The sequence below is a fragment of the Ammospiza nelsoni genome, chromosome Z, assembly GCF_027579445.1.
Source record: "Ammospiza nelsoni isolate bAmmNel1 chromosome Z, bAmmNel1.pri, whole genome shotgun sequence".
Taxonomy (NCBI): domain Eukaryota; kingdom Metazoa; phylum Chordata; class Aves; order Passeriformes; family Passerellidae; genus Ammospiza; species Ammospiza nelsoni.
Genome location: NC_080669.1, coordinates 73061321 through 73084374, shown reverse-complemented (window position 1 = coordinate 73084374; position 23054 = coordinate 73061321). Strand labels below are relative to the sequence as shown.

Here is a 23054-nt window from a genome sequence, read left to right as displayed (position 1 = left end):
TGCAGGGAGCCAGCGGAAGAGCTGCTCTGGACGACCAGGCCTGGCGCGCACCGGGACAACGCTGTGCTGACAGCACTGTGACGTGGCACCTCTGGCTTGACCTCACAATGGCAGCTGCTCTGTGGCTTTCTTGTGCCCAGCAAGACAACCTTGTGTACAGCTGATGCAAAAGAAAAGCCTGGGAAATTCTCCTCACTCACAAAGGCAGTGCTCAAGGCATGCCAGGGGAACTCAGAAAATGCGCCAATCCAAGCGGCATCCAAGCAATGCAAGCAAACATGACTCTTGGTCCCAAAAGCTTTGACTGAAAGCAAGTCTGCTTCTTCTAGGTGGCATCCTAGCTGGTTTGGAAAAGCCTAACTTCTTCAGTGACATTTAGATGGCAAACGAAGCAAAGATAATAAATTTCCAGGACTATTGTAGGCTGCAGTTGCTCCTTGAGCACGCGGGTGCATGCTGACCTATGGAGGGGCTTGACAGCTGGCCTGCAAGCAAAGCCGAGTTCATGGAAGAAATAGCAGTTGATGGTTTTTGAGTGTATCCATAGCAAGGAAGAAGACAAGGCCGTCAGCATGGAAACCCATTAGAAGAGATTCAGGAAAAGTTGCGTATGCTAGACTAGGTGCTGAAGTAGATGTGCATACGTGCCTTATAAATTTCTGTAAAACTTTTGCCAGTTGTATTGACGTTAATTGCTTTGCACCAATGGATAGAAGAAGTTATTGTGATGTAGTTAGTGACTTGAGATCACGCTTTGTTAAGAGTGTATAAGCTGGAGAACATGCAGAATAAAACAAACAAACCTTTTTCTTCTTGGACCCTTGATCACGTGTGTATGCCACGTCCGGCCTAACGGTGACGCTTGCCCCATCTCTGGGTCAAGAAACAAATCTTGTCTGACTGGTAACTTTTCAACAAGCTGAGAAAGAAATTAGTAGCTGGACATGCAGATTTCTGAAGAGAGGAAAGAAAAGTGTTGACAAGAATAAACCTAAGTTTTAAATGCCTGAAGCACTCAAAAATAACATGTTTTGGGATAGTGTACCATATGTTAGACAGAGTTAAAACAAACCACAACTCATTAGTATCTGGACTTCATTGCCCACTCTGCTTAGAGATGTTGCTTGAAGGCACTTGGTGTCAAGGATCCAGTTCCTGTAGATCACTGTCGACGTAGATCAAAATCCTCCCAACAAATCAGTGTCAAAACCAGCAAGAGTGAGACTTTTGTCCTTGGCAGTAGCTTCCAGGTGCTCCTGGAAGTCACCAGGCCTTGACACAAAGATGTGTATTCAACGGAGGGAGAGAAGCATCATGCTTAGCTCTAAATGTGACCTTTGCTAGCAGATCCTACTAGCAGGCAATAAATTACATTTGTTCTGCACTTAGCCAGAGCCAAGATTGGAATCAAAGTCTAGATCACAGGAGAAGATCACACGAGCCTCAGCTTTTCCAGAAGAGGAAAAATACAAAGGATAGTAAATTTGCGTTGGGTTTACAGGCTATTTTTGCAGATCGATAGACAAGGGATGAAGCTTAAAAGATGAGAGCAAAGGAAAATCAACAGATATGCTGAAAGTGAGTGAAGAGTAAGGGGACCTCAAATTAACTGAAAAGCTGCACAGAAAGCTTCTCTACTTTGTGCACTTGCCTCAAGTTTTCAATGGCAAAATCTAGGAGTACTTCAAACTTATTTTTATTAATTCTAGAAGAAAGACAATCAAAACGGTGTACTTCTGCTTACAGTATCAAGTAAAGCACAGGAAGCCATTAGAGTAAGAAAAATTGTGTTCAGACGGCTGAGGCAGCCTTAGGGGTAGGAGGAATGGGGAGGCGTGGAAATCAGGCCTGTGGGCAACATTCAAGGAGCATCCAGTCCCTGAGCAGTCCTTCACAGTGGGTATGCCAGCAGATGGAGGCGAAATGGAGCCACAGCTGGGTGGGAAAAGGGCCGGGGTGGGGAGCCGTGCTCAGCAGGGGCTCCTGCATCAAATTGCTCAATGACAGGTGTGCTAAGCTGTGTGCATGTTTCCAACACCTGGCAACAGCAGGCTGGCCCAGAGGTGGGAAAAGGCCAAGGAGGCAGCAGAGTGGGAATGGGGCTCTGCAGGAGGCCCTGGTGGTTGCACACCCCTGTAGGGGATGAGGCTGGCCCAGAGGGTCCCTGGGGGTCTGGGGTGAAAAGCGGGGAAAAGAGAAGCAGGGAGGAAATGCCAGATGCTGCCGCTGTGAGAATGCCATTCCATCCCACAGGTGACATAGTGAGAGGAGGGTGGCAACAAAATGGTGATTGCTGCTGATCAGCCTGACATCTGATCAAGACAAGAGGCCCAGAAAGGACTGCACATCTGCCTCCTAGTGCTGTCCTGAATGGCAGCTCATTACCTGGTGTTCATTACCTGTAGGTCTCTCAGCTTCCCACAGGCATGCCACACTTCAGGTAAGCAAAGCTGCTTACCTCACTATGTTCTTTGGGCCTCTGAAAGGGACTGTCCACTTAGCTACAGCCTGGCAAGGAAGGGAGTCTTACAACACTCTGGATATTTTCGACTTTTATTGACACTCGGGCTGAAACAAAGTATCCCCTCGCTGCTTCTTCATCTTCATCATTCTGTCCTGCAGGTGGCCTGCTCAGGCTGACAGCTTGGAGCGCCTGCAGGCTCCAGTTCTGCTGCAGCCCAGCTTTTCCTCTCACTGCTTAATTCTTATTATGACAATTCTTTCATTTCTACTTCAAAGCTTCCCTAAATTAACAACACTCTATCCTAAGCTAAACAATCCTCTACTATCCAAGCTGTCTACGTTCTATAGTTCTTAAAAGTTGATCCCCATAGTTCCTAATTTTTTTCAATTTTCATCTTTTGCAGAAAGAAAAACAACAGAGCTTTAAATTGAACCTAACAACATATCTAACCTAACCTAACCTAACCTCATCTAATCCAACCTAATGCTAACCTAACCTAACAGCTAACCTAACAGCTAACCTAACAGCTAACCTAACAGCTAAACTGAGCAAATATCTACACTATCATGTTTCCTAGCTACGGCACAGCTCCTCTTCAACCTCGGGGGATGGCTGAAGCTCTGCCTAAAGATGACACATCCCCTTTTCCCTCCTCTTGGCTGGCGGGGCATCAGGGCCTCCTCAGGCGCAGGTGTCTCCTCTCCAGTCTTCCTGCACTTGCTTGGCTGAGATGATCAGAGCAGCCAGGCTGGAGGCAGGATCGCCTGAGGTCACGAAGGGATGCTGCCCAGAGGAAAAAGAACAAAGAAAGGAACTCTTACTTTCCAGGATCACTTGAGCCTGCGGGCTCAAGCAGGATTCCCTGGCTACCAGCAAGACACACAAAGAGCACTGAGGGCAGCATGTCCCCCTGCGCCTTCCTGTCCTGGCAGCTTTCTGTGCCACGTGGCCCACACTCCTCCTCCTCCTCATCCCTTCATGCAGGTGTCCTCAGCTGCCAGGGCTTTTTGCCCCTTTGCTTTTTCTTACCTGTAGGAGCTCCTGGGCAGACCAGCGCCTGTCCTCATCTGCCTGCAGGCAGCAGCGGAGGAAGTCGCGCAGGAGAGCCGAGTGGTGCCTGGGGTTCTGCAGTTTTGGGGGCCCGTTCCTTTCTAGCAGTTCAAAAACCTACAGCACATGGATGCAAGAGGACACTCCACCTGCTCCTTTGCTAGCCACACACAGCTCTCTCCACACAGAGCCCTCTTGCTAAGCTGCACCTTACCCGGAGACGGGCTTCCCGCTGGTAAGGAGCTTCCCCTTCCACCATTTCCAGCCCCATGATCCCCAGGGACCAGATGTCCACTTTGGGGCCGTAGGCTTCTCCTCTCACCACCTCCGGTGCCATCCAGCTGGGAGTGCCGACGCTGGAGCTGCGCTTGCTGTGCTCAGGGCTGAGCTGAGCACAGAGGCCAAAGTCACCTGAGGACAAAAACAAAGCCTGTCAAAGCCAGCTACCACTGGCAAAGCAGCCAAAACCATTGCCCTGACCAGGCCATGCTGAATCTAACTGAAAAAGCAGCTGAGCTCTCCTTCCACGTGCCTGGAGCCAGGCAAATAAGGCATCGGCCGCTTCAAAAACACCCTGACGATTCACGCACTGGCCAAGCCGCGCTTCTGCCCCACTGGCCGTCACCAAAATGCAAGCACACGGCATATGCTGGACATGCTGCAGCCCAGCAGGGATACCCACCCAACTTGACGGATCCGTCCGTGCCCACCAGGACGTTGCAACTTTTGATGTCTCTGTGGATGACTTGGCGGGAATGAAGGAAATGCAGTCCTTGCAGGCACTGAGAGAGAAAAAGGAGGGAGGGAAAGTTAACCTGCAGGATCTGATTTCATCCCACCCGCAAGGAAAGAGCTCAAGGGGATTGGCGGCTTTCGCAGGGAATTGTGAGCGAGGGCAAAACATCACGCTGCTGTCACCATGAAGAGCTTGCTGCTTCAACACTCTTGGAAGTTTTTTCTAGATTTCCAAGCAAAGGCGTCTGGGCTCCCAAAAGTTCCACCGGCCTTGGGTAGGAAGCGCGCCACCTTTGGCTGGGAGGCGGCACGGCAAAGAATTTCGGGGAAGCCTAGTGGCAGCAGAAGAGGAAGCTGCTGGTGACAGCAGCACCTTCGAGCTGTTCCACAATGCATCGCCATGCAGGCTGCAATGGTAGCCTTTGAAGCTGAGGACAGCTCTTTGCCCTTAGCTTGAAATTCTGCCACCCGCATGCTGCCTTCCAGTGGCAAGCAATGTAGGACAGACAGACAGGCTCCAGGCAAACATTCCCAGGCAAAGCTGAGAAGAGGAAGAAAGAGAAATTGAGCCAGTGAGCGAGCACCAAGGCCAGAGGACAGACAGGATGGAAGAGTGCAAGAACAGAGCCTGAGGAGTGCGAGGGCACCGGCAGGCAGTACACTTCCCATGCTCTTTCTTCTCCTGTGTGGCGTGACAGCAGCAGCAGCAGCAGCAGCAGCAGCAAAAGAAAGGTGAGAGCAAGAAATCTCGGCTCTCCTTAAGCTCCAGCTGACAAGCAGCATCCGGGCAGTCTTGGGCAAGCACAAGCGGGATCCCTCACCTCCCGACAGACAGCGCCTATCTGTCCTTCCTCCAGGTACACTGCCCTCAGCACATCAAACAAGGTGCCGCCGTCCATGAACTCCATGGCCAGCCAGAGCTCCGCATCCACCAGGTAGCTGAAAGAAGAAAACCACGGCATGGAGCAACAGAATGGGCATAGCCTCAGTCACCCCAGGGCCTGAGACAGGTTTTTGCAGCTGCTCTCCAAGCTACGGGTGCCACAAGAGACTGTTGAACACCAGCTCCACCTCCTCCCACGCTCTGGAGACATGCAGAGAAATCATCCCCAGCTCTGTTCTCTGCCAGCGACCAAAGGGCATCGTCTCTTTGCGCTTGCACCAGCTAAAGCTACATTGACACCAGAATATGCCAACCTGTCTAAGTAGGTAACGATATTGGGACTCCTGTTGTCCCTCATGGCCAGGATTTCATTGGCAGCCAGCTCCTCGGACATCTCCTCCTCGAGTGACATGATCTTGATTGCCACCTGCAATGACATTGGCCACCGGTACCTTGAGAAGACGCACCCCGCTCGAGATCACAAGGAGCACGGAGCGAGTGCTGGTGCAATGAGGCAGCACGCTGGGCCAAAGTGCCTTGTCACTAGACAGCAGAGCTTAGCAGAAGCACCAAAAGCCATCCCAAATGCATTCTGCCCCCTGAGCCTAGACTGTATTTCAGAGGAACAGCCCCTGCTGCAGACATGGAGCTGCCACCCAAACCTCCAAGCACAGCTCACAGCAGCGGGCAAAGCGCTCCAGAGCTGCAAAATGGCGTGGGGCTCTTGGCACTTTACCTGTTGTCCGCTGCTGGTGTCAAGGGCTTTATAAACAGCTCCAAACCCTCTAGAAAGACAAAAGCAGCAGAAAGAGACCTTTATCCCTCTGGCAGTGAAAGCAAGCCCAGGCAGCAGATCTCCCCAGGCTGCCTGGACGCCTTCCTTAGAAAAAATGCCTGGCTGCAGCATCTCTTCGGCCAACAGCATGTTAGCCCGTGAGCCCTCTGCCATGCGGGGCAGGCTGTCCAAGGGAACACTAAGGTGCAGCATGAAGACCAAGGGCCGCTGGAAATCTCCAAGGCGCACACCCTGCCAGGTCATTTCAGAACCTAAGGGGAACTCTCTCCTTGTGCGGGTGTGCATGCATGTGTGTGTCAAAAAAGGGAGAACAATTTGAGTCAGAAGACTGTCCTTGACAATCTGACCTTTCTTGGATGGCAAGGTGCTCTTTCAGGCCACAAAGCTGCAGGGCCAGGGCTTCTCCCAGCTCCTGCTCCTCACTGCTGCAAGCAAGACACTGCCAGCATCAACTTGTCTTTGATGAGGCCTTTGCATTGCTCTGACCGAGCAGTCCAGGCAGGCGACACGAGGTCAAGCCGGAGCCTGACCATGATTGGAGCTTGCCTGACTTCACGCTTGATATTGCACCAGCCAAAGACCTGGCCCACACTTTTGTAAAATGAGCTGACGTCACGCTTACCCTCGCCCGAGTTCCTCAAATGCCGTGTATTTGCCCGTTGGCCGGCCCGGACTCACGATGCTCCCTGAAAGACAAAAGCAGTGCAGGGCGCTCACTCGCACACAGAGACGCTGCTGCCCAGAGCGTCCCAAAGGCAGCCCCACTGCCCGCAGCTCTGGGCCCTTTGCGGTCCCGCGGCTTCCAGCTGCTGAGACCAGCAAGTGGGAGGGCCATCTTCTCCACCTTTCATCAGGTGGCCTTTCCAAGAAGGCCTTGATTTCTTTCAAGAGCAGCATCTCACGCGATAAGCCAAAATGATGAGCCCTTAAGAAGGGGGCCCTAAGAGGTAAGCAAGGGCCTTTGCTGCCTCCGCAGTCACACCCACCATCACTGGCAGGTCCACTGCCAGGGGCACAAAGTGTCTGGGCCGGAGGAGGAGTAAGAACCAGAGCCAGAAAACACCTGGGGCCAGACAGCTCCCTGGGCAATAGTCACTTGCTACGTGCCAGCCTTCTGCTCAAGCAGAAACAATCTCTGCTTTTGTCTTTGGCCCAGAAGGCAGCCCAGGCAGGGCCAAGCCAGGCCCAGCCGCCCTCACAGGCAGCAGGGACTCCCTGAGCGCTGCCGCGCTTCCTCAGAGCAGTACAACACCTTCTGCAGAGAGGCCTAAGTGCCTCTGAGACTGAGGGCCAGCATCTGGCGCAGCCTACACCCAGACACTCGCACAAGACCCTGCTCTGGCAGACAAGAAATGCACCAGACGGACGTACTCAGTGTCTTCAGGCCCTGCTCCTCCCTCATCTCGGGCTGCTGGGCTGCGCTGCTGCAGGAAGTGCCGGCAGCGGGGCTTGAGCTGGCTGCTGCAGGCCATGCTGGTCCGGCGGCACCAGGTTGAATGGCAGAGCCTGTCTTGCGCTGGGACAAGAAAGGATTGCCCGTCAGAAGGGTGGCTGGCACTCATGCCCCCCCCTAAGCGCACAGCAAAAGCAAGGCCTTGGGAAGGTGCTGCCAGCCACGGCCAGGCCTCTCCAGCTGGAGCAGTTCCCATGTCCCCTTCTCAAAGGCACCTTCGGGAGAAGCCCAAAGGCTACTTGGATCCAGCCCCTCCCGACCACCTCCACGCTCCACGTGTTCAGCTTTTCTGCAAGACACTGGCAACAAGGTATCGATGGGGCTGCCAAATCCACAAAGAGATCAGAGCAGGGCCCCAGAGCCTCGCTGCTTTCCTCCTCCTGTCTTTTCCTGGGCCGGAATGAAATCAGCCCGGAGTTGGCAGGCAACAGTCTGCTCAGAAGCCCGCAGCGTGTCCCTTCTCTGATCTGTTTCACGGATTTCCCTTCTCTATGGCAGCCTTTAGAGAGCGGCCCTTGGGAGCCGCCTTCCAGCCCTGCCCAGACCCACCCGCCCTTTTACAATGCAGGGCTGCCGAGGATTCTCCTCTCCAAACTCTGCTCTGACCGGCTGGAAGTGAAGCACAGCCTGAAGCTAATTAGTCCACGGAGACAGCAGGTCCCTTCCAGGGGCCAGTGTCTGCCAGGTACCCTGCAAGGCTGTCAACTGCGTATTTGGGCCGCGCTGTCCGCTGACCACAGGCAGCCTGCACTGACAACGGGCACAAGGGGCTGACTCCTGCACTGAGAGTCACTCAATGCTGCCTCCTGTCTGATCCCAAGAGACACTCTGGCGCCCTCTCAGCATCCCAGCTTCAATGTCAAACTTCAGAACCCATTGGCCAGGGCTCCCCAGCTTGCCTGAAGCCGCACTACGTCACAGCAGGCACACGGCTGCCAGCATCTTCAGCCACGAGCAACAAGGGCTGCTCCAAAACGGGTAGCCTGGCCGTGCGCCAAAGGCAGTGCCAAGCTCAGCTGTCACTTACTGGCTCTGCAAGTTCAGGCTGTGAAGGGACAGCGGCTGAAGGCTTCATCTTCCTTTGCTCCTCTTCATCCTCTTCCTCAATGACAGAGGCAGCCAGAGGAGCTGCTGACCCTGCTGTTGTGCCCTGCAGGCAGACAGAAGTGAGAGAGATGGGCAAAAGCCAGTGCCTTAGGAGCTGCTTTCTATTGAGCTGGGAAAGCACCCAGAAGAAGGGCAAATCATAGACTTTGATACAAGTGGGCCTCTGAGTCACGCAAAGCCGAGGAAGCTGGCTGAACGAGCTGCTACTCCATCTTGCTGTGCATTTGAGCTTCCCTGCTGCCTAGAAGCAGCAAGATGCCTTGGAGCTGTCCCTTTTGCCTTTCATCTCTTGAAAGGCTTTTCACTGGAAAATCAGCAAACAGCCAGTGCTCCCTTTGCTACTGCTGATGCCACCGGGCAGCTGGCCTTTCCTTCAGCCTCCCACGCCGGCACTCCACACTCGGCTGCAACAGGCCAAGCTGGCAGAATTGCTGCACAATTCTCACACGCCAGCAACGTCTCAGCTTCCTTTGCCACTCACCAAAGGACAGGCTTGTCTCCATCCGCGTGTCAGGTGACCTGCAGCCAGCAAGGCAAAAGGAAGCAGAGGCCCTTAGAAAAGTGCCTGTGCTGGCCACTCCCACAGCACAAGGCAGTCCCAACACAGAGCATTTCCCTTTCCCAACATGCCTCCAGGAGCAACAGCTCTTTCCCACAGCAAGCAAGAGAACAAGAAGGACGCTAGAGGAGCCTCTGGCTACATTTGGGCCTCTTTTGCCAAGAGAGAAATAGGAAGACGGTGCTGGAAATGCCCGCTGCTCTTCAAAACTTTGAGCTTCTCTTGTGCCTAACAGCTCAAGCTACATTTCCCGCTTCCCTTTCCTGCATTTTCCATATACATTCTTTTAAATTGCACGCCCTAATTCCCATCCCTTGGCTGAAGATGATAGCCCAGCAAAGCTTCCACAAAGGGTCCCTTCCCTGTGGCAGCTCCCTGCTGAAGCAGCCCAGGAACAGCTGCTGGGCTCAGCAGCAAACCCTCCCTGCACTGGAGTTTGTGCTGCATGGCCAAGGCAATCGCAGTCTTGGCACAGCATCAAAGGCTCAAGTCATGCAGCCAAGGCCTCTAAGGGGTAGAATATGGAGCAAAAGGTGCTTTCCTTCACTCCTGGAGAGAACCACTGAGTTGGTAGAAATACTTCTGAGGATCTGCCCTCAGAGTCTGCAATTTGCAGCTTGTCTTGCTTGAAGCAGCAAGCTGAGGAAATGACAGACTCCGCTGCCGCGCACTCTCCCGGGGAGGGAAGGCAACCGCTGCAGGTTGCATGGCAAATAGTCTGCACGCGCTACCCAGTACAGATGCCCCCTTTGTAGCTGATGCTGCTGGCAGGACATTGACCAAAGCGGTGGCACCTTCACGGCCATTCTGTTCCCAAAGAAACTGGGCCACTGCTGCGGCATAAAGAGCAGAGCCAAGCAAAAGTCGGGCAATGCCAGCCCCAGGAGAAACCTTTACTTACGAGTCAGCTGGGTCAGGTAGTAGCCAGAATAGACAACAGAAAAGATGGTGCAAACGGCGGCACAGACTTGCCCAATCATTTTGGCAGTGCTGTGCGCGTTTGCACGCTGAGTGCCAGCCAAGGGAAAGCCAAGACTCCTCTCGGGGTGCAGGCCGTCTGCTGAGAGCTCCTTGAGCACAAGGATCCTCCTGCAGGGAGCCAGCGGAAGAGCTGCTCTGGACGACCAGGCCTGGCGCGCACCGGGACAACGCTGTGCTGACAGCACTGTGACGTGGCACCTCTGGCTTGACCTCACAATGGCAGCTGCTCTGTGGCTTTCTTGTGCCCAGCAAGACAACCTTGTGTACAGCTGATGCAAAAGAAAAGCCTGGGAAATTCTCCTCACTCACAAAGGCAGTGCTCAAGGCATGCCAGGGGAACTCAGAAAATGCGCCAATCCAAGCGGCATCCAAGCAATGCAAGCAAACATGACTCTTGGTCCCAAAAGCTTTGACTGAAAGCAAGTCTGCTTCTTCTAGGTGGCATCCTAGCTGGTTTGGAAAAGCCTAACTTCTTCAGTGACATTTAGATGGCAAACGAAGCAAAGATAATAAATTTCCAGGACTATTGTAGGCTGCAGTTGCTCCTTGAGCACGCGGGTGCATGCTGACCTATGGAGGGGCTTGACAGCTGGCCTGCAAGCAAAGCCGAGTTCATGGAAGAAATAGCAGTTGATGGTTTTTGAGTGTATCCATAGCAAGGAAGAAGACAAGGCCGTCAGCATGGAAACCCATTAGAAGAGATTCAGGAAAAGTTGCGTATGCTAGACTAGGTGCTGAAGTAGATGTGCATACGTGCCTTATAAATTTCTGTAAAACTTTTGCCAGTTGTATTGACGTTAATTGCTTTGCACCAATGGATAGAAGAAGTTATTGTGATGTAGTTAGTGACTTGAGATCACGCTTTGTTAAGAGTGTATAAGCTGGAGAACATGCAGAATAAAACAAACAAACCTTTTTCTTCTTGGACCCTTGATCACGTGTGTATGCCACGTCCGGCCTAACGGTGACGCTTGCCCCATCTCTGGGTCAAGAAACAAGTCTTGTCTGACTGGTAACTTTTCAACAAGCTGAGAAAGAAATTAGTAGCTGGACATGCAGATTTCTGAAGAGAGGAAAGAAAAGTGTTGACAAGAATAAACCTAAGTTTTAAATGCCTGAAGCACTCAAAAATAACATGTTTTGGGATAGTGTACCATATGTTAGACAGAGTTAAAACAAACCACAACTCATTAGTATCTGGACTTCATTGCCCACTCTGCTTAGAGATGTTGCTTGAAGGCACTTGGTGTCAAGGATCCAGTTCCTGTAGATCACTGTCGACGTAGATCAAAATCCTCCCAACAAATCAGTGTCAAAACCAGCAAGAGTGAGACTTTTGTCCTTGGCAGTAGCTTCCAGGTGCTCCTGGAAGTCACCAGGCCTTGACACAAAGATGTGTATTCAACGGAGGGAGAGAAGCATCATGCTTAGCTCTAAATGTGACCTTTGCTAGCAGATCCTACTAGCAGGCAATAAATTACATTTGTTCTGCACTTCGGCAGAGCCAAGATGGGAATCAAAGTCTAGATCACAGGAGAAGATCACACGAGCCTCAGCTTTTCCAGAAGAGGAAAAATACAAAGGATAGTAAATTTGCGTTGGGTTTACAGGCTATTTTTGCAGATCGATAGACAAGGGATGAAGCTTAAAAGATGAGAGCAAAGGAAAATCAACAGATATGCTGAAAGTGAGTGAAGAGTAAGGGGACCTCAAATTAACTGAAAAGCTGCACAGAAAGCTTCTCTACTTTGTGCACTTGCCTCAAGTTTTCAATGGCAAAATCTAGGAGTACTTCAAACTTATTTTTATTAATTCTAGAAGAAAGACAATCAAAACGGTGTACTTCTGCTTACAGTATCAAATAAAGCACAGGAAGCCATTAGAGTAAGAAAAATTGTGTTCAGACGGCTGAGGCAGCCTTAGGGGTAGGAGGAATGGGGAGGCGTGGAAATCAGGCCTGTGGGCAACATTCAAGGAGCATCCAGTCCCTGAGCAGTCCTTCACAGTGGGTATGCCAGCAGATGGAGGCGAAATGGAGCCACAGCTGGGTGGGAAAAGGGCCGGGGTGGGGAGCCGTGCTCAGCAGGGGCTCCTGCATCAAATTGCTCAATGACAGGTGTGCTATGCTGTGTGCATGTTTCCAACACCTGGCAACAGCAGGCTGGCCCAGAGGTGGGAAAAGGCCAAGGAGGCAGCAGAGTGGGAATGGGGCTCTGCAGGAGGCCCTGGTGGTTGCACACCCCTGTAGGGGATGAGGCTGGCCCAGAGGGTCCCTGGGGGTCTGGGGTGAAAAGCGGGGAAAAGAGAAGCAGGGAGGAAATGCCAGATGCTGCCGCTGTGAGAATGCCATTCCATCCCACAGGTGACATAGTGAGAGGAGGGTGGCAACAAAATGGTGATTGCTGCTGATCAGCCTGACATCTGCTCAAGACAAGAGGCCCAGAAAGGACTGCACATCTGCCTCCTAGTGCTGTCCTGAATGGCAGCTCATTACCTGGTGTTCATTACCTGTAGGTCTCTCAGCTTCCCACAGGCATGCCACACTTCAGGTAAGCAAAGCTGCTTACCTCACTATGTTCTTTGGGCCTCTGAAAGGGACTGTCCACTTAGCTACAGCCTGGCAAGGAAGGGAGTCTTACAACACTCTGGATATTTTCGACTTTTATTGACACTCGGGCTGAAACAAAGTATCCCCTCGCTGCTTCTTCATCTTCATCATTCTGTCCTGCAGGTGGCCTGCTCAGGCTGACAGCTTGGAGCGCCTGCAGGCTCCAGTTCTGCTGCAGCCCAGCTTTTCCTCTCACTGCTTAATTCTTATTATGACAATTCTTTCATTTCTACTTCAAAGCTTCCCTAAATTAACAACACTCTATCCTAAGCTAAACAATCCTCTACTATCCAAGCTGTCTACGTTCTATAGTTCTTAAAAGTTGATCCCCATAGTTCCTAATTTTTTTCAATTTTCATCTTTTGCAGAAAGAAAAACAACAGAGCTTTAAATTGAACCTAACAACATATCTAACCTAACCTAACCTAACCTCATCTAATCCAACCTAATGCTAACCTAACCTAACAGCTAACCTAACAGCTAACCTAACAGCTAACCTAACAGCTAAACTGAGCAAATATCTACACTATCATGTTTCCTAGCTACGGCACAGCTCCTCTTCAACCTCGGGGGATGGCTGAAGCTCTGCCTAAAGATGACACATCCCCTTTTCCCTCCTCTTGGCTGGCGGGGCATCAGGGCCTCCTCAGGCGCAGGTGTCTCCTCTCCAGTCTTCCTGCACTTGCTTGGCTGAGATGATCAGAGCAGCCAGGCTGGAGGCAGGATCGCCTGAGGTCACGAAGGGATGCTGCCCAGAGGAAAAAGAACAAAGAAAGGAACTCTTACTTTCCAGGATCACTTGAGCCTGCGGGCTCAAGCAGGATTCCCTGGCTACCAGCAAGACACACAAAGAGCACTGAGGGCAGCATGTCCCCCTGCGCCTTCCTGTCCTGGCAGCTTTCTGTGCCACGTGGCCCACACTCCTCCTCCTCCTCATCCCTTCATGCAGGTGTCCTCAGCTGCCAGGGCTTTTTGCCCCTTTGCTTTTTCTTACCTGTAGGAGCTCCTGGGCAGACCAGCGCCTGTCCTCATCTGCCTGCAGGCAGCAGCGGAGGAAGTCGCGCAGGAGAGCCGAGTGGTGCCTGGGGTTCTGCAGTTTTGGGGGCCCGTTCCTTTCTAGCAGTTCAAAAACCTACAGCACATGGATGCAAGAGGACACTCCACCTGCTCCTTTGCTAGCCACACACAGCTCTCTCCACACAGAGCCCTCTTGCTAAGCTGCACCTTACCCGGAGACGGGCTTCCCGCTGGTAAGGAGCTTCCCCTTCCACCATTTCCAGCCCCATGATCCCCAGGGACCAGATGTCCACTTTGGGGCCGTAGGCTTCTCCTCTCACCACCTCCGGTGCCATCCAGCTGGGAGTGCCGACGCTGGAGCTGCGCTTGCTGTGCTCAGGGCTGAGCTGAGCACAGAGGCCAAAGTCACCTGAGGACAAAAACAAAGCCTGTCAAAGCCAGCTACCACTGGCAAAGCAGCCAAAACCATTGCCCTGACCAGGCCATGCTGAATCTAACTGAAAAAGCAGCTGAGCTCTCCTTCCACGTGCCTGGAGCCAGGCAAATAAGGCATCGGCCGCTTCAAAAACACCCTGACGATTCACGCACTGGCCAAGCCGCGCTTCTGCCCCACTGGCCGTCACCAAAATGCAAGCACACGGCATATGCTGGACATGCTGCAGCCCAGCAGGGATACCCACCCAACTTGACGGATCCGTCCGTGCCCACCAGGACGTTGCAACTTTTGATGTCTCTGTGGATGACTTGGCGGGAATGAAGGAAATGCAGTCCTTGCAGGCACTGAGAGAGAAAAAGGAGGGAGGGAAAGTTAACCTGCAGGATCTGATTTCATCCCACCCGCAAGGAAAGAGCTCAAGGGGATTGGCGGCTTTCGCAGGGAATTGTGAGCGAGGGCAAAACATCACGCTGCTGTCACCATGAAGAGCTTGCTGCTTCAACACTCTTGGAAGTTTTTTCTAGATTTCCAAGCAAAGGCGTCTGGGCTCCCAAAAGTTCCACCGGCCTTGGGTAGGAAGCGCGCCACCTTTGGCTGGGAGGCGGCACGGCAAAGAATTTCGGGGAAGCCTAGTGGCAGCAGAAGAGGAAGCTGCTGGTGACAGCAGCACCTTCGAGCTGTTCCACAATGCATCGCCATGCAGGCTGCAATGGTAGCCTTTGAAGCTGAGGACAGCTCTTTGCCCTTAGCTTGAAATTCTGCCACCCGCATGCTGCCTTCCAGTGGCAAGCAATGTAGGACAGACAGACAGGCTCCAGGCAAACATTCCCAGGCAAAGCTGAGAAGAGGAAGAAAGAGAAATTGAGCCAGTGAGCGAGCACCAAGGCCAGAGGACAGACAGGATGGAAGAGTGCAAGAACAGAGCCTGAGGAGTGCGAGGGCACCGGCAGGCAGTACACTTCCCATGCTCTTTCTTCTCCTGTGTGGCATGACAGCAGCAGCAGCAGCAGCAGCAGCAAAAGAAAGGTGAGAGCAAGAAATCTCGGCTCTCCTTAAGCTCCAGCTGACAAGCAGCATCCGGGCAGTCTTGGGCAAGCACAAGCGGGATCCCTCACCTCCCGACAGACAGCGCCTATCTGTCCTTCCTCCAGGTACACTGCCCTCAGCACATCAAACAAGGTGCCGCCGTCCATGAACTCCATGGCCAGCCAGAGCTCCGCATCCACCAGGTAGCTGAAAGAAGAAAACCACGGCATGGAGCAACAGAATGGGCATAGCCTCAGTCACCCCAGGGCCTGAGACAGGTTTTTGCAGCTGCTCTCCAAGCTACGGGTGCCACAAGAGACTGTTGAACACCAGCTCCACCTCCTCCCACGCTCTGGAGACATGCAGAGAAATCATCCCCAGCTCTGTTCTCTGCCAGCGACCAAAGGGCATCGTCTCTTTGCGCTTGCACCAGCTAAAGCTACATTGACACCAGAATATGCCAACCTGTCTAAGTAGGTAACGATATTGGGACTCCTGTTGTCCCTCATGGCCAGGATTTCATTGGCAGCCAGCTCCTCGGACATCTCCTCCTCGAGTGACATGATCTTGATTGCCACCTGCAATGACATTGGCCACCGGTACCTTGAGAAGACGCACCCCGCTCGAGATCACAAGGAGCACGGAGCGAGTGCTGGTGCAATGAGGCAGCACGCTGGGCCAAAGTGCCTTGTCACTAGACAGCAGAGCTTAGCAGAAGCACCAAAAGCCATCCCAAATGCATTCTGCCCCCTGAGCCTAGACTGTATTTCAGAGGAACAGCCCCTGCTGCAGACATGGAGCTGCCACCCAAACCTCCAAGCACAGCTCACAGCAGCGGGCAAAGCGCTCCAGAGCTGCAAAATGGCATGGGGCTCTTGGCACTTTACCTGTTGTCCGCTGCTGGTGTCAAGGGCTTTATAAACAGCTCCAAACCCTCTAGAAAGACAAAAGCAGCAGAAAGAGACCTTTATCCCTCTGGCAGTGAAAGCAAGCCCAGGCAGCAGATCTCCCCAGGCTGCCTGGACGCCTTCCTTAGAAAAAATGCCTGGCTGCAGCATCTCTTCGGCCAACAGCATGTTAGCCCGTGAGCCCTCTGCCATGCGGGGCAGGCTGTCCAAGGGAACACTAAGGTGCAGCATGAAGACCAAGGGCCGCTGGAAATCTCCAAGGCGCACACCCTGCCAGGTCATTTCAGAACCTAAGGGGAACTCTCTCCTTGTGCGGGTGTGCATGCATGTGTGTGTCAAAAAAGGGAGAACAATTTGAGTCAGAAGACTGTCCTTGACAATCTGACCTTTCTTGGATGGCAAGGTGCTCTTTCAGGCCACAAAGCTGCAGGGCCAGGGCTTCTCCCAGCTCCTGCTCCTCACTGCTGCAAGCAAGACACTGCCAGCATCAACTTGTCTTTGATGAGGCCTTTGCATTGCTCTGACCGAGCAGTCCAGGCAGGCGACACGAGGTCAAGCCGGAGCCTGACCATGATTGGAGCTTGCCTGACTTCACGCTTGATATTGCACCAGCCAAAGACCTGGCCCACACTTTTGTAAAATGAGCTGACGTCACGCTTACCCTCGCCCGAGTTCCTCAAATGCCGTGTATTTGCCCGTTGGCCGGCCCGGACTCACGATGCTCCCTGAAAGACAAAAGCAGTGCAGGGCGCTCACTCGCACACAGAGACGCTGCTGCCCAGAGCGTCCCAAAGGCAGCCCCACTGCCCGCAGCTCTGGGCCCTTTGCGGTCCCGCGGCTTCCAGCTGCTGAGACCAGCAAGTGGGAGGGCCATCTTCTCCACCTTTCATCAGGTGGCCTTTCCAAGAAGGCCTTGATTTCTTTCAAGAGCAGCATCTCACGCGATAAGCCAAAATGATGAGCCCTTAAGAAGGGGGCCCTAAGAGGTAAGCAAGGGCCTTTGCTGCCTCCGCAGTCACACCCACCATCACTGGCAGGTCCACTGCCAGGGGCACAAAGTGTCTGGGCCGGAGGAGGAGTAAGAACCAGAGCCAGAAAACACCTGGGGCCAGACAGCTCCCTGGGCAATAGTCACTTGCTACGTGCCAGCCTTCTGCTCAAGCAGAAACAATCTCTGCTTTTGTCTTTGGCCCAGAAGGCAGCCCAGGCAGGGCCAAGCCAGGCCCAGCCGCCCTCACAGGCAGCAGGGACTCCCTGAGCGCTGCCGCGCTTCCTCAGAGCAGTACAACACCTTCTGCAGAGAGGCCTAAGTGCCTCTGAGACTGAGGGCCAGCATCTGGCGCAGCCTACACCCAGACACTCGCACAAGACCCTGCTCTGGCAGACAAGAAATGCACCAGACGGACGTACTCAGTGTCTTCAGGCCCTGCTCCTCCCTCATCTCGGGCTGCTGGGCTGCGCTGCTGCAGGAAGTGCCGGCAGCGGGGCTTGAGCTGGCTGCTGCAGGCCATGCTGGTCCGGCGGCACCAGGTTGAATGGCAGAGCCTGTCTTGCGCTGGGACAAGAAAGGATTGCCCGTCAGAAGGGTGGCTGGCACTCATGCCCCCCCCTAAGCGCACAGCAAAAGCAAGGCCTTGGGAAGGTGCTGCCAGCCACGGCCAGGCCTCTCCAGCTGGAGCAGTTCCCATGTCCCCTTCTCAAAGGCACCTTCGGGAGAAGCCCAAAGGCTACTTGGATCCAGCCCCTCCCGACCACCTCCACGCTCCACGTGTTCAGCTTTTCTGCAAGACACTGGCAACAAGGTATCGATGGGGCTGCCAAATCCACAAAGAGATCAGAGCAGGGCCCCAGAGCCTCGCTGCTTTCCTCCTCCTGTCTTTTCCTGGGCCGGAATGAAATCAGCCCGGAGTTGGCAGGCAACAGTCTGCTCAGAAGCCCGCAGCGTGTCCCTTCTCTGATCTGTTTCACGGATTTCCCTTCTCTATGGCAGCCTTTAGAGAGCGGCCCTTGGGAGCCGCCTTCCAGCCCTGCCCAGACCCACCCGCCCTTTTACAATGCAGGGCTGCCGAGGATTCTCCTCTCCAAACTCTGCTCTGACCGGCTGGAAGTGAAGCACAGCCTGAAGCTAATTAGTCCACGGAGACAGCAGGTCCCTTCCAGGGGCCAGTGTCTGCCAGGTACCCTGCAAGGCTGTCAACTGCGTATTTGGGCCGCGCTGTCCGCTGACCACAGGCAGCCTGCACTGACAACGGGCACAAGGGGCTGACTCCTGCACTGAGAGTCACTCAATGCTGCCTCCTGTCTGATCCCAAGAGACACTCTGGCGCCCTCTCAGCATCCCAGCTTCAATGTCAAACTTCAGAACCCATTGGCCAGGGCTCCCCAGCTTGCCTGAAGCCGCACTACGTCACAGCAGGCACACGGCTGCCAGCATCTTCAGCCACGAGCAACAAGGGCTGCTCCAAAACGGGTAGCCTGGCCGTGCGCCAAAGGCAGTGCCAAGCTCAGCTGTCACTTACTGGCTCTGCAAGTTCAGGCTGTGAAGGGACAGCGGCTGAAGGCTTCATCTTCCTTTGCTCCTCTTCATCCTCTTCCTCAATGACAGAGGCAGCCAGAGGAGCTGCTGACCCTGCTGTTGTGCCCTGCAGGCAGACAGAAGTGAGAGAGATGGGCAAAAGCCAGTGCCTTAGGAGCTGCTTTCTATTGAGCTGGGAAAGCACCCAGAAGAAGGGCAAATCATAGACTTTGATACAAGTGGGCCTCTGAGTCACGCAAAGCCGAGGAAGCTGGCTGAACGAGCTGCTACTCCATCTTGCTGTGCATTTGAGCTTCCCTGCTGCCTAGAAGCAGCAAGATGCCTTGGAGCTGTCCCTTTTGCCTTTCATCTCTTGAAAGGCTTTTCACTGGAAAATCAGCAAACAGCCAGTGCTCCCTTTGCTACTGCTGATGCCACCGGGCAGCTGGCCTTTCCTTCAGCCTCCCACGCCGGCACTCCACACTCGGCTGCAACAGGCCAAGCTGGCAGAATTGCTGCACAATTCTCACACGCCAGCAACGTCTCAGCTTCCTTTGCCACTCACCAAAGGACAGGCTTGTCTCCATCCGCGTGTCAGGTGACCTGCAGCCAGCAAGGCAAAAGGAAGCAGAGGCCCTTAGAAAAGTGCCTGTGCTGGCCACTCCCACAGCACAAGGCAGTCCCAACACAGAGCATTTCCCTTTCCCAACATGCCTCCAGGAGCAACAGCTCTTTCCCACAGCAAGCAAGAGAACAAGAAGGACGCTAGAGGAGCCTCTGGCTACATTTGGGCCTCTTTTGCCAAGAGAGAAATAGGAAGACGGTGCTGGAAATGCCCGCTGCTCTTCAAAACTTTGAGCTTCTCTTGTGCCTAACAGCTCAAGCTACATTTCCCGCTTCCCTTTCCTGCATTTTCCATATACATTCTTTTAAATTGCACGCCCTAATTCCCATCCCTTGGCTGAAGATGATAGCCCAGCAAAGCTTCCACAAAGGGTCCCTTCCCTGTGGCAGCTCCCTGCTGAAGCAGCCCAGGAACAGCTGCTGGGCTCAGCAGCAAACCCTCCCTGCACTGGAGTTTGTGCTGCATGGCCAAGGCAATCGCAGTCTTGGCACAGCATCAAAGGCTCAAGTCATGCAGCCAAGGCCTCTAAGGGGTAGAATATGGAGCAAAAGGTGCTTTCCTTCACTCCTGGAGAGAACCACTGAGTTGGTAGAAATACTTCTGAGGATCTGCCCTCAGAGTCTGCAATTTGCAGCTTGTCTTGCTTGAAGCAGCAAGCTGAGGAAATGACAGACTCCGCTGCCGCGCACTCTCCCGGGGAGGGAAGGCAACCGCTGCAGGTTGCATGGCAAATAGTCTGCACGCGCTACCCAGTACAGATGCCCCCTTTGTAGCTGATGCTGCTGGCAGGACATTGACCAAAGCGGTGGCACCTTCACGGCCATTCTGTTCCCAAAGAAACTGGGCCACTGCTGCGGCATAAAGAGCAGAGCCAAGCAAAAGTCGGGCAATGCCAGCCCCAGGAGAAACCTTTACTTACGAGTCAGCTGGGTCAGGTAGTAGCCAGAATAGACAACAGAAAAGATGGTGCAAACGGCGGCACAGACTTGCCCAATCATTTTGGCAGTGCTGTGCGCGTTTGCACGCTAAGTGCCACCCAAGGGAAAGCCAAGACTCCTCTCGGGGTGCAGGCCGTCTGCTGAGAGCTCCTTGAGCACAAGGATCCTCCTGCAGGGAGCCAGCGGAAGAGCTGCTCTGGACGACCAGGCCTGGCGCGCACCGGGACAACGCTGTGCTGACAGCACTGTGACGTGGCACCTCTGGCTTGACCTCACAATGGCAGCTGCTCTGTGGCTTTCTTGTGCCCAGCAAGACAACCTTGTGTACAGCTGATGCAAAAGAAAAGCCTGGGAAATTCTCCTCACTCACAAAGGCAGTGCTCAAGGCATGCCAGGGGAACTCAGAAAATGCACCAATCCAAGCGGCATCCAAGCAATGCAAGCAAACATGACTCTTGGTCCCAAAAGCTTTGACTGAAAGCAAGTCTGCTTCTTCTAGGTGGCATCCTAGCTGGTTTGGAAAAGCCTAACTTCTTCAGTGACATTTAGATGGCAAACGAAGCAAAGATAATAAATTTCCAGGACTATTGTAGGCTGCAGTTGCTCCTTGAGCACGCGGGTGCATGCTGACCTATGGAGGGGCTTGACAGCTGGCCTGCAAGCAAAGCCGAGTTCATGGAAGAAATAGCAGTTGATGGTTTTTGAGTGTATCCATAGCAAGGAAGAAGACAAGGCCGTCAGCATGGAAACCCATTAGAAGAGATTCAGGAAAAGTTGCGTATGCTAGACTAGGTGCTGAAGTAGATGTGCATACGTGCCTTATAAATTTCTGTAAAACTTTTGCCAGTTGTATTGACGTTAATTGCTTTGCACCAATGGATAGAAGAAGTTATTGTGATGTAGTTAGTGACTTGAGATCACGCTTTGTTAAGAGTGTATAAGCTGGAGAACATGCAGAATAAAACAAACAAACCTTTTTCTTCTTGGACCCTTGATCACGTGTGTATGCCACGTCCGGCCTAACGGTGACGCTTGCCCCATCTCTGGGTCAAGAAACAAGTCTTGTCTGACTGGTAACTTTTCAACAAGCTGAGAAAGAAATTAGTAGCTGGACATGCAGATTTCTGAAGAGAGGAAAGAAAAGTGTTGACAAGAATAAACCTAAGTTTTAAATGCCTGAAGCACTCAAAAATAACATGTTTTGGGATAGTGTACCATATGTTAGACAGAGTTAAAACAAACCACAACTCATTAGTATCTGGACTTCATTGCCCACTCTGCTTAGAGATGTTGCTTGAAGGCACTTGGTGTCAAGGATCCAGTTCCTGTAGATCACTGTCGACGTAGATCAAAATCCTCCCAACAAATCAGTGTCAAAACCAGCAAGAGTGAGACTTTTGTCCTTGGCAGTAGCTTCCAGGTGCTCCTGGAAGTCACCAGGCCTTGACACAAAGATGTGTATTCAACGGAGGGAGAGAAGCATCATGCTTAGCTCTAAATGTGACCTTTGCTAGCAGATCCTACTAGCAGGCAATAAATTACATTTGTTCTGCACTTAGCCAGAGCCAAGATTGGAATCAAAGTCTAGATCACAGGAGAAGATCACACGAGCCTCAGCTTTTCCAGAAGAGGAAAAATACAAAGGATAGTAAATTTGCGTTGGGTTTACAGGCTATTTTTGCAGATCGATAGACAAGGGATGAAGCTTAAAAGATGAGAGCAAAGGAAAATCAACAGATATGCTGAAAGTGAGTGAAGAGTAAGGGGACCTCAAATTAACTGAAAAGCTGCACAGAAAGCTTCTCTACTTTGTGCACTTGCCTCAAGTTTTCAATGGCAAAATCTAGGAGTACTTCAAACTTATTTTTATTAATTCTAGAAGAAAGACAATCAAAACGGTGTACTTCTGCTTACAGTATCAAGTAAAGCACAGGAAGCCATTAGAGTAAGAAAAATTGTGTTCAGACGGCTGAGGCAGCCTTAGGGGTAGGAGGAATGGGGAGGCGTGGAAATCAGGCCTGTGGGCAACATTCAAGGAGCATCCAGTCCCTGAGCAGTCCTTCACAGTGGGTATGCCAGCAGATGGAGGCGAAATGGAGCCACAGCTGGGTGGGAAAAGGGCCGGGGTGGGGAGCCGTGCTCAGCAGGGGCTCCTGCATCAAATTGCTCAATGACAGGTGTGCTATGCTGTGTGCATGTTTCCAACACCTGGCAACAGCAGGCTGGCCCAGAGGTGGGAAAAGGCCAAGGAGGCAGCAGAGTGGGAATGGGGCTCTGCAGGAGGCCCTGGTGGTTGCACACCCCTGTAGGGGATGAGGCTGGCCCAGAGGGTCCCTGGGGGTCTGGGGTGAAAAGCGGGGAAAAGAGAAGCAGGGAGGAAATGCCAGATGCTGCCGCTGTGAGAATGCCATTCCATCCCACAGGTGACATAGTGAGAGGAGGGTGGCAACAAAATGGTGATTGCTGCTGATCAGCCTGACATCTGCTCAAGACAAGAGGCCCAGAAAGGACTGCACATCTGCCTCCTAGTGCTGTCCTGAATGGCAGCTCATTACCTGGTGTTCATTACCTGTAGGTCTCTCAGCTTCCCACAGGCATGCCACACTTCAGGTAAGCAAAGCTGCTTACCTCACTATGTTCTTTGGGCCTCTGAAAGGGACTGTCCACTTAGCTACAGCCTGGCAAGGAAGGGAGTCTTACAACACTCTGGATATTTTCGACTTTTATTGACACTCGGGCTGAAACAAAGTATCCCCTCGCTGCTTCTTCATCTTCATCATTCTGTCCTGCAGGTGGCCTGCTCAGGCTGACAGCTTGGAGCGCCTGCAGGCTCCAGTTCTGCTGCAGCCCAGCTTTTCCTCTCACTGCTTAATTCTTATTATGACAATTCTTTCATTTCTACTTCAAAGCTTCCCTAAATTAACAACACTCTATCCTAAGCTAAACAATCCTC

At 52.8% G+C, this 23054-nt stretch overlaps 2 protein-coding genes across 2 annotated transcripts; both read right to left on the bottom strand.

The window, feature by feature from the left end:
* Positions 1–3145: 3145 nt before the first annotated feature.
* Positions 3146–10027, bottom strand: LOC132086716 (serine/threonine-protein kinase PAK 3-like). Its single transcript, XM_059492585.1, has 13 exons — positions 9949–10027; positions 8970–9007; positions 8405–8531; positions 8334–8345; positions 7300–7434; positions 6551–6614; positions 5869–5917; positions 5447–5559; positions 5071–5188; positions 4197–4296; positions 3729–3925; positions 3494–3631; positions 3146–3247 (listed from the first exon to the last, which is right to left on the bottom strand). The coding sequence occupies exons 1-13, from the start codon at positions 10025–10027 to the stop codon at positions 3146–3148; spliced, it is 1272 nt and encodes a 423-aa protein (XP_059348568.1).
* Positions 10028–13282: 3255 nt separating this feature from the next.
* Positions 13283–20161, bottom strand: LOC132086727 (serine/threonine-protein kinase PAK 3-like). The gene is made up of 13 exons (XM_059492596.1): positions 20083–20161; positions 19104–19141; positions 18539–18665; positions 18468–18479; positions 17434–17568; positions 16685–16748; positions 16003–16051; positions 15581–15693; positions 15205–15322; positions 14334–14433; positions 13866–14062; positions 13631–13768; positions 13283–13384 (listed from the first exon to the last, which is right to left on the bottom strand). Exons 1-13 carry the CDS (start codon positions 20159–20161, stop codon positions 13283–13285), a joined length of 1272 nt encoding a protein of 423 aa, XP_059348579.1.
* Positions 20162–23054: the final 2893 nt, after the last annotated feature.